Source organism: Xiphophorus couchianus, chromosome 22 (genome assembly GCF_001444195.1).
Source record: "Xiphophorus couchianus chromosome 22, X_couchianus-1.0, whole genome shotgun sequence".
Classification (NCBI taxonomy): Eukaryota; Metazoa; Chordata; class Actinopteri; order Cyprinodontiformes; family Poeciliidae; genus Xiphophorus; species Xiphophorus couchianus.
The window spans coordinates 7684804-7695900 of NC_040249.1; the positions used below are offsets into that span (position 1 = coordinate 7684804).

Sequence of the window (11097 nt, forward strand, 5' to 3'; positions counted from 1 at the left end):
GGAAGATTTTTAATTCAGGTTTGTTTTTGAAGGTTTAGCCTCTCTAGCGTAACAGACAGTGGCGACACACATTAACCCTCAGCGGGTTGCGAAGCGTAGATACAGATAATGGCACCCTTCTTCACGCGAGAAAATTTGTTCATTGTTTTAACATTAGGAAAACATTTTCGGCATGCCTTACTGTTTGCCTTTTCTGGCAAACAGTAAGGCATGCCTTACTGTTACATGCCTTACAACATTAGGAGGTGGAATTTGAGCCAGATCAAATTCCACCTCCTAATGTTGAATTTTACTCCAGCTTTTGAACTCCTGGATCCCCCGTTGACTCATATCAGGTTCAGGTTTCCGGCCAAGCTTAACTAAACCTACGTGCAAAGTCCAGCAAAATTTCACAATGTCCATCCATCCATTGTCTGTTCACCCTTGTCCCTAATGGGGTCGGGAGGGTTGCTGGTGCCCATCTCCAGCTACGTTCCAGGCGGGAGGCGGGGTATGCCCTGGACAGGTCGCCAGCCTGTCGCAGGGCAAATTTCACAATGTATAAAAAGTAAACAAAAAACAAACAAAAAAACCCAACTATTATATTGGTGCTTCTATCAGCTTGAACAACGAATCGGCCACATGAAAATGACGCATTTGAGTTAATTGGAGGCACACCTGCGGGCATATTTAAGGCCACGCCTAGAACACCCTGCTTTCATGTTTGGAAGGTCAAGATATCAGGAAGAGAATTGTGCAGCAGCACACGCCTGGTTCCTCCTTGGGAACAATTTACTGATGCTTGAAGGTGCCGCCTTAATCTACGCAAACAATTATGTGCAAGCATAGACATGACGGGAATGTCCAACCATCACAATGCTCAAGGTGGAGACGGGTTGTGTGTCCCAGCGATGGACGTCCTTTGGTTCTGAAATGTGCCGATAGACCCCAGAACAAAATCCAAAGACCATGTGGAGATGTTGGCTCAAGCCGTTGAGACGGTATCATTATCCACAGAGGAACACGTCCTGTATCGACATGGGCTGAAGGGCCAGTCATCAAGGAAGAAGCCTTTATGTCAAAGGAAACACGAAAAGCCGGGTTGCAGTGGGCAGACGCACACCAACAAAGACGTTTGATTTTGGAGACATAACCTGTAGTTGGGTAAAACTGAAGTAGAACTGTTTGGCTATAATTACATTTGGAGATGCTTACCATTCTAAATGTGAAGTATGGGGGTGGCAGAATCCCCATGTTGTGGGCCTGCTTACTGCAGGAGGAAGTGGTGCAGCTATTGAATAGGTGGCATCATGAGAAAAGAACATTGAACCAAGTAAAAGCTGGCTTGCGTAATGGTCATAACCCTACAAATACAGTCAAAGTGGTTTTGAAGTGGCTTCATTTAGGCATGGCTGTCACTGATCCCCAATTTCAAACCTGTGGAGAATTTGTGAAAAGGCGTGTGCGGATGAGGCGGCCTACAGATCTGACCCGCTTCCACCTGTTCTGTCAGGAGGAATGAGCCAGAACTCCAGCAAACTATCCCTGATACTGACCAAATATACGTGAGCTTCTGAATTTGAAGACAGTTACAAAAGAAATAGTAATAAAAAAAGGAAATAAAAATTCTCGCTAAGTTTACTGACCTCGACAGAGATGCTTTTTCTTTAGAGCAGCGGTAAATCATAATGTAGTACAGTAGGCATTGGCTAATAGAGTCACAGGCGAATAACCTGGAATGACAAATAACGCTCAAAATGTGCTGATGTTTTCCAAGGCTTTGGCTGGGTGCACAATAAATGATAATGGCTTTTCTGCCAGACAAAGAGGGGAAACGCTGCTGAACACCACATATCATCGCCATTTGCTCCTCAAATTCTCTGTGAAATACAATAAATTCCAGAAAGATTTGGGATTACATAAAAATAATAATAATAATAAAAGATTTTTGCCTTCTTCTGCTTTGGAATATAAGTGACTTGTGTAAAAACTTGCCCTTGGACTCATTTATATTATAATTAATAAAGAATGTAAGATTACGTTGCATTATAAAGCAATGTTCTGAAAAAACAGAGGATCATTGTAAAAACAGAGAAAAGCAGCAGCACTCAGAGCTACACGCTTACTTTGGCTTAAGCTGTTTTCCAGCCCAGCAGCCATTAAAATCGTCTCTAGTCTACCTGCCATTCTGAGCTCTTTTGCTCTTTCAGAGCCATACAGCAACTATATATATATATATATATATATATATATATATGTATGTATGTATAAAAGACTTTCTCTGTGTGCTTTCAGAAAATATCAGGGATGTCGTAAGATTTTAAAACTCTGATGTGATGATGTGCATAAATCTTCTGAGCTGAAATGTATCCACCCTGAAGCGTGTCTGCCTGCTGGAGCTGTCTGTGACCGGCGGGTGTGGCAGGGCAATGTAACCCAACAAGGCTACCTCAGATCTGCCTCCCTTGTCGCCACCTAGCGACAAAACAGAGCGTCACATTTCCTGGGTACTTTTGTTGTTGTTGTTGTTGTTGTTTTTGTTTTTGTTTTTTAGTTCATAGTCACGATTTCCCAAATTCATCAAAGTGTACCTCAGTGTTAAATTGCTGCTGTTTCATTTGTGTTATTGAGGTGATTTCTTCACAGTAAAAACCCAAATTTGATGCTCGATTTTCTTATTAAATCCAGTTTGACTATGAAATTACTCACAATCTTTTTACAAATTATCACAGTGCTGAGAACGAAAAGGTTTAATGTGAACCTATTTAAGAGGCTTTTTATGGTCACATGGTGATTTAAATAAAATGTTTAAAAAACATGTTATATGGACATTTTTTCACAGCTTTTTGAATAAGTGTTTTATTATTATTATTATTATTATTATTATTATTAGAAACCAGATAAAATCAGAGCAGCAGAAGACAACAAGCACATCATTCAGGTAGGTGGCAAAATATACAGTAGTGTATCCTCAGGACAAAGGTTTAACAGTAGCCAGTGTCTTTATTTATTAAATGAGTGCCACCGTGTGTTTAAAAGTAGTACTGCAACACCTAAAAATAGATAACCCACGGGAGTTGTGGACATGTTTTAGAGTTGAAAGAAATTAGTTTAGAAAGCTCATGCGTAACAAAAAGCTAAATTATTGGACAGCTGAACATTAGTAATTTATCAAATAAAGAAACATAGAATCAAAACATAAAATATTAGCTTAGTGTTTTTCTTTTAAATTGAGGCTTGGAAGTTTAGCTCCAAACAGCAAAAAAAAAAAAAAAACGTTTATTGAAAATGAGAATAGGCCTACGCTTAAATTTATTATAATGGTTTAAGAGTAAATCAGAGAAAGACACTAGGTTGTAATTATTTTAAAAAGCTTCTCACTCCCTTAGTGTTTCCTCTGACTTCATTGTAAGTCCATAGTGCTAACATAGGATCAAAAACATCTAATTTTTTAGAGTGGGGCAGTGCAGTTCTAATTTTATGGTTAGAAATGGCTAAATTATTTATAAGCACCATAAAAGTATGTTAAAAAATATTAAAGACAAGATGAACAGAAAGAAATTCATAACAGTTTGTCTTTTTTATTTCACAGATCAAATTTGAATCATTACAGCACAACAGAACGTTGTCCATGCAACAAATCCCTCATCTCTGCCATTTATTACAGCATCGCTCTCAAAAATGTCACAAACACCAAAGATTCAGTTCAGTGGTCATATATATTTATATATATAATCAACATTATGCACAAAATATAAAATTAGCATCTTTCTTTGACATCAATACACAGTGGCTGCAATATAACATCTTTTGTATCAATGTTCAAATACACAGAGCAGGTACTATGCAGTGCAAAGTTTCCAGAAATTTCTCGTTATGGAATTGCATAATAAATACCAACAGACCCTTAAGACTGATGACTCAAAACCAGAGTGCCAACAGAGGGGGAAAAAAAAAACTCACTTTAAGACAAAATAAATAAAGCCGAAATGGGCTGCTCTGCGACCGATAGGTTACGGACTGAAGAAGCGGCCTCGCACACCCCGAGAAAGCCCGTCTAACCAGCGTCACGACAACAGAGCTCAACTGAGCCAAACCAGTCAGCTTGAAGACGTGTGGCTCAGTAAGTTAAGTGTGAGTCAGGCTAACTGCTTCTAGCGTCTAAATCAGGAAAAAGCTCAGCTCTGCTACGTCTCTGACAAACAAACACCAGTGCGGTAAAATCCTGGTGAAATGGGTCACAGTGCTCACATCGTTCAGATCCCTTTGTACGTCTGCGTTACAACGACTGGCCAAAGGTGGCAGTTTATCAATTACAGCATGAAGCTGAGCGACATACATCGCATAAAAATCCTGATGCATTGTTTTGAAAACAGGTGTCTTTTCCTCCCCATAATTTCGAATTAGCGTAAGGAGCAAATCTAAATTTTAACTCACAATGTAGCCATTTTGAAAAGCAGTACTGTGTGGCATCAGGATAAATAAAATTGTTTATACTCAGCTTTAACATGGTGTCCACATGAAGGGTCTGTCTCAAGGCTGTCCTAGAGCTGGTATTTTCTAGGTAAATGTTTGTAGACAGCTAAAATCTTCTTCATGTCTTATATTGTTGACAGGCTATTCATTGCAGTTAGAGCTGAAATGTATCTGCCTTATGTTGAGAGCCCTCAGTTTTACTCTATAGAGACCGTAACAGAGCAATGTCACTTTTCACCTTGTGCTTCACACTTCTCCATGAACCACTTTACGGTCGGCCTCAGTTCAGGTAACCTTTGCTCAAACCTGCTTCAGGGAGCAGAGGCGCTGCCTGCAATTGATCTCTTAAAATATTCTTTTGACTTCTCTCCAATTCTCCAGCATTGCCAGTCTTTGGTTCGGAGCAACACATTTATTTTTGCTTCATGTGCTGTCTTTATTCCTCTTCTTTCTTTTTTTTGCCCACGGTTCTTTCTCCTCAGTGCTGCAGGAGGAAGTTGGTCGCCATGTTAATGTCGTTATTTGAAGCTCTGAGGGCCTCGAGGGCATCGATCCTGGAAAAGCCCATTTCCACTAACCGGGCAACCTGTGGAAAATTGCACAGTTAGAGCGGGACGCCAATAAAACCGGCAGTCATTTTGACACAGATCAGGCAGGACATGGGGTTTTTCTGTGCTACCTGTTCCTCTGGAACAGGAGAGTTTTCCAGTAATGGAGGCTGTGTGGACTGGTGTGTCTGGGCCTCAGGATGGGGTTGGACTGGAGGTCTGTTCTGTCCTCTGTGTCTCAGAGAGGGAAATAACCTGGTCCACTGCAGCAGCCCACCCTGACATAATCAGATGGACCAAAATATAATGTTAGGTGGAAATTCTGGTATTTTAAGGGGGAAAGAAAATAACAAAAGTTCATAAAAGTAGTAAAAAAAATAGCAAAAGAAGAATTCATAGAAATAGTAACAAAAATAGCAAAAGAAGGCAAAACATTTTATTTTCTAAATCAGTAAAAAAAAAAAATAAATTAGGAAATTTGAAAAACTGCAGGTGTGTCTGTGTCTGGTGAATTTTTGATTAAAACATGTTTGTTCTTCTTTCAGTGAATCTACTCACAGTGGGTAGAGAATACAGAAATTTTACTCATGTAAGAATGGATATACTTCATAATAAAGTTACTCAAGTAAAAGTAAAAAGTACAGCATAGTAAAAATATTCATAAAAGTTTTTTTTTTTTTCAAAAAAGCTACTCAAGTAAATGTAAATGAGTAAATATAATTAGTTACTACCCAACTCTGTGCAAAGCTAAGAAACTTATAAATTTATGTGTTTTTATAACCTTTTTATTAAAACGTTTACAAAGGGATTTTCAAGATTCAGGGAACAGAAACAGCTATAGAGTTTTATGGCACTCGAATATAAATGATAAACATAAAGACAAAGCCTTGTGTGTCTGGATCTGGATCTGTGTGTGTGTGTGTGTGAGTCTACCTGTGGCTGACGTCTGACGTTCCTCCGGGCCTCGTTGTACTGGGCCAGTAGCAGCTGCTGGTCGAGCAGATCCATTCTCTGCTGCCTCTGGATGTCCAGAGTGGCTCCCATCCCCAGAGGCGTCTCATCGTTGGGCTGGGAACCTGGAGCAGCACAGATGTGAACAACACATTTGGCTAAGAGCTGAACACGATAGCGGGGACGTTGTGAGAATGAAACGCAGAGCTGCTTTGTTGTTTATATTTTGAAACGATGCTTTACTACGTACTATAACTTTAATAATTTGCAAAAACCTTTTTGTTGTTTCTAAATGGACCTTTATGCTTAATCGTAAATATGACAAATTATCAGAAAAACAGAACCTCAAAAAAAAAATGACATTTTATCTTTTAAGTGCAACAAAAAATATACGTATTGTAACATTACAATGTAGTAATAACTGAACCTAAACATTTTGGGACCATTCTACTTTAGATATAGCCAGCACTCAGTGATCAAGTAGCAACTAATCTAAGACGCAATACAATAGACCCAAATAAGATCCACAATGGTCATCAGCAGATTTTATGATGGTGAAAAATATCCCTATATTTTTTAGCTGTTTTCTGATGTTGGACTCCAACGATGTTACCCACTGTAATCTCTTGCTCGACATTATAGCACGTACCACGGTCTTTGGATACAAACGTTTTACACTGAACCATCTGCTATTTATCAAATTATCTTTCCAAACTTAAGCAGAGTGCTCAAAAGGTGTCCCACAAGGTTGTGTACTAGGGTCCACACATTGTATTGGCATAGTACTGATTATTTCCTGTTTTGACAATATTGTTACTTTCTGTTTTGAAACCGGTCTCTCTTGAAATTGAAGTCCTGTGAAACGTACCTGCATAAATTCTGGTAAAACAAAAGAAGAGGTTGTGACCTCATAATGTTGTTACCATTTCTCTATGCTTTTTTGGTTTTAAAACACTTCTTATAACAAACTCTTAAGGAATGGTTTTATATCCTAATAATTAGCAATTGGACTCACTGGAGAAGAGCGGCTCCAGAATGTACTTTCCAACAGAAGATACCCAAACAGGGACAAAGAAGACCTTCTGCAACCAGAGAGCATTGGAGTGGTACAATCCTCCCGAGATCTGAAAAGCACACATATGAACCGATAAGACAAAAAGTCTAATTCATGTCAATACAACTGTGTCAGGAATTTCATAATGCTTACATGGGCTAAGAGATCATGAAAAACACAAAGTATGAGTTGCAAAGCCTGTATTGCAAAATGGGAGAATATCAGTTTTGCAATGAAACCTTGCACACAGACTGAAAACTGTTGCAATAAGGAAGATTACCTGGCTTACTGCAACCTTCTGATGCAAAAGTTTTGGTTTTTTCCCAACTTAAACATGACCAAAAACATGCAGAAATTTTGAGACCTTCCTGCTTCTTTAGTCTGAATGAGAGTCGCTAAGACCTAAAACACTTCTGAGAATACTGCCTCGTAATCCCTTTCATCTCATTTTAAAGACATAGTAAAGAACAGAACGATCACTAACCAGTCCACTGAGTGCAACGAGCCACATGAAGGGGCTGGAAGTCAGCAGCTGTAACAGAGAACATTTCAAAGAGAAATATTTTTTTTAAAAATTAAAAAGTTCTGCTGATTGGAAACTTGTAATTTTCAAGAATTCAACCACAGGGCAAGTAAATTATTAATGTACAGACTCAAAATGTGGGCTCACCTGCAGGCCCACTATGTAAACCAGAGTCTTGTTGGTGATGTGGATGTGTCCCAGGACCTGAGTGACTGGCATTCTGGGGATCGACTGGTAGAAAGGCACAAACAGAGAGAAGACTGGAGCGAGCCTGTGGATGGAAACAACAAAGAGTTAAGATGATTCAAGAAGGACTGAACCTAATGTATCAATTTACCAAATGAGGCTTAATAATTTAACAGTCTGTCAAAGAACCCTAAATTTGGTGTTGACATTGATGTGGTTTAATCCTTACTTGTTAAAAATAAAGGATTAATACTATTAATATATTATGTTTAACAGAATATAAAGATATTTATTAAACATTCCAAAAACATATACAGCTTCTAAATATGAACATGTTTAAACAGACCTTCAAAACAACAAAATGAATTTTACATGCAGAAATATTTAATGGACCAGCCTTCTACTCACAGTCCGGCTGGTAGTTCCTCCACTTCATATTCAAACAGGAACTGGAAGGCTTGGGCCAGAAGGAAGTCCACCAGGGCAGAGAGAAACCAAGTGCCCAGCAGGAAGGACTGGAAGTACAATGAAAAACATTTATGATAATCAGAATAACACACCTGCACAAAACCAGCAGAGGTATGCTAAAATAGGCAACACTATGTGGAAGTGAAAACGTTCTCGTCCTTTGAAAGTCGTTAATGACCGACAGACTGGATGGTGATCAAATATGCTTCCTTTATTATTAGAATGAAAATGTTCTGCTTTTTCAATCATTTTTGTCATTATAATAAATAAATAAATAAATAAATAAATAAAAAAGCCACAGTGCTGTGAATATCCACAGACAGATTTTCTGTTTTGTCATATTTGAATGTTTCAGACCATTAAGTACATTTTAATATCAAACAAAGATAATCTGAACAAACACAGTCTCATATGAAAAGACAATTTTCATATGAGGATTTCATTTGGTTTGTTTAATAAAAGAAGCCATGTATTCTGGCAACATGTGAGAATAAAATTAACTCTGACTTACCAAACATTAGCCTGAATACTCCCAAATCAAGAAATCCTCCAAATATGACCAGTCAGACAACAAAGTAGGTGACAAGAACTGAAATAGCAACACGTCGTCTGGGATCTAAAGACATTAGTCAGGGTTACAAAGCTATATTTTAGGATTTGCTAGTGAACTACGATGATGAAAGATCCCAGGAGAACTCGACCGACCAGGAGACCTATGGCCTCTCATCTGGAAAGTCTCAAAAGAACCCAGAACATCTGAAGATCTGCACTCACTTTAGTGAATATCAGTGTTCATGATTCCATTCCAAGAAAGAGAATGGGCAAAAATCACATCAATGGAAAAGTTCCTAATCCAAACCCAACTGCTGACCAAAGGCTGAACACACAGGCCTGTCTCTCATTTGCAACAAAAACGTCTTAATGATCCCAAAACCTTTGGGGGGGATCATCTTCCTACCACCAGGGAGAGAACTGAAACATGCAGGATGCCGGACCTCGAGGACTGACTTTGGGTATCCCTGATCTAGAGTATATCCTCCTCCGAACGGCTCATAACAACAGAAAGTCTTTGAAGTTGCCAACTCAAATTCTGGATTTACATGGGATAATAAAATCACTCTTCAAGTTGGCACCCTGTGAATGATCTACAGCTGCCACTACAGGCAATATTCAGACCTATTATTAATACTTACAGCAAACTTCCTGGTGCCAAACCTCCTCTCAAAGATTCGAAAGTTGTAAATCAGCAGGCTGCTGCAGAAGGAGTCCTTCACGTCCAGACAGATCAACCTGCCGCACAACAACCTCCAAACCTGCAGCACAAAGAGGAGCAGAGCCGTGTTCTCACATCTACGTACACATCACCAAATTTTTTCTTAAACGTCCAATGAACGTTTAATATAAAATAAAAAGCATTTTCACATCATTCAAATGTATTTCCTGCTCAGGGGTCATTGTGTGGCCCACACTGGATCCTTCCAAAGCTCTAGAAAAGGATCACAATCTTCCTGTGTTTACTCGAACCGTTTCAGCGATGCTCTTATTTTCAAGTTACCAAGTGTGCAATTTTTGCGTTAGGCCAAACTCTATTTGCACAAAACTTTAAAACATGATCCAGCTACTTTTTTTTTTTAATGGTATTCCTAAATGTACATACAGAAAACTATACATCTGTAACAACTCAAGATTAGAATATAAACCCAATAGGTAGGTAGCGATAACCACCTACTACAAAGCCTGGTGATTTAATTAGCTAATGTTTGCTCAGCTGTTGACAGAAGACGAGACAGAGGAAGGGTTGTAATAATTGGGTGAAAACTGAACATCTGGCCTCTGGATGTCAGACATGCCTGGTGCTGATGTGCAACAGCCTGCAGGCTGTACACGAACATGTCCTGGTACTGTGGCAGCAGGGTGAGCATCACAGTCAGCCCATTGAGAACCAGCAGGAGGCCTTTACACAGAGGTGCTTTGTCTGGAGAAAAAAAAACACACACACACACACAAATACAAAACAAGAGTTTACGATAAAAAAAAACCGTCCACTAGTTTACCTAAACATTCACTTAAACAAAAACACCTTCCCTAAATAGACGGGCTGTTTGAATAAGCGAGACGCATGACGTTTGACAGAAACACAAATCTGTTAACTGACAGATAACAGCCTGGAGTAAATGAATGACAACGGCATGCTAACACCAGTTAGCTTTAAACTATGAGGCGGTGGCAGGGCTCAGTAGGAGCGACACTTACACAGACCCCGAGAGCCGGTGGTGGTAAACATGGTGTCCAGGTGAGGGAAGGAACCCGGAGAAAGGTGAATAACTCCCAGACAAAACGGAATTAACTCCTAAACACCGCAATAAAGTTGTTACGAGGATCCATGTTGCCACAATAAGGAAAAGGAGAGAGGAGGAAGGAATTTGCTACGGAAGCCGTAGAAGGGAAAAAAGGCGTTCTTTGGAAAGCTCGATTGAATGAAGGTCGTTGAACGGTAGAGGACGCTGCTGTACCATGTTGTGATTCTTCGTTTTTACCAACTTGACCTTTCAACTGTGTACAGTAGGCACATTACGTTGAATAATAATTATCCATCAAATCTAATTAAATCGTGTTTTTATTATAACTTGTAGTTTTACTTACTGGTTTATTATTTAAAAAAAGATTTAACATGTAAAGAAGCAGGTCATTTCTTAATCCATTAATTTACCAATTAATTAATTTTCTGGTTTTAATGCCTACCAAATCTCGTCTAGGATTGTTGTAGCTCTTATATCCAACAGTCGATAGGCAAGAGGCAGGCTAGACCTTGGATAGATCATTTGTTTATCATAGGGCTAAGGTGTATTGTAAATGTATTCTTATCCCCTAAACTCTTTCACGTTTTATTATGTGAAATGGCAATGAATAGA

General features: G+C 39.0%; 1 protein-coding gene across 1 annotated transcript; it reads right to left on the minus strand.

The window, feature by feature from the left end:
- Nucleotides 1–3540: 3540 nt before the first annotated feature.
- ubac2 (UBA domain containing 2) lies at nucleotides 3541–10622 on the minus strand. The gene is made up of 10 exons (XM_028007757.1): nucleotides 10439–10622; nucleotides 10036–10160; nucleotides 9379–9498; nucleotides 8126–8232; nucleotides 7679–7802; nucleotides 7493–7540; nucleotides 6970–7078; nucleotides 5937–6079; nucleotides 5135–5281; nucleotides 3541–5041 (listed from the first exon to the last, which is right to left on the minus strand). Exons 1-10 carry the CDS (start codon nucleotides 10467–10469, stop codon nucleotides 4934–4936), a joined length of 1062 nt encoding a protein of 353 aa, XP_027863558.1. The 5' UTR covers nucleotides 10470–10622; the 3' UTR covers nucleotides 3541–4933.
- Between the last annotated feature and the right edge of the window lie 475 nt (nucleotides 10623–11097).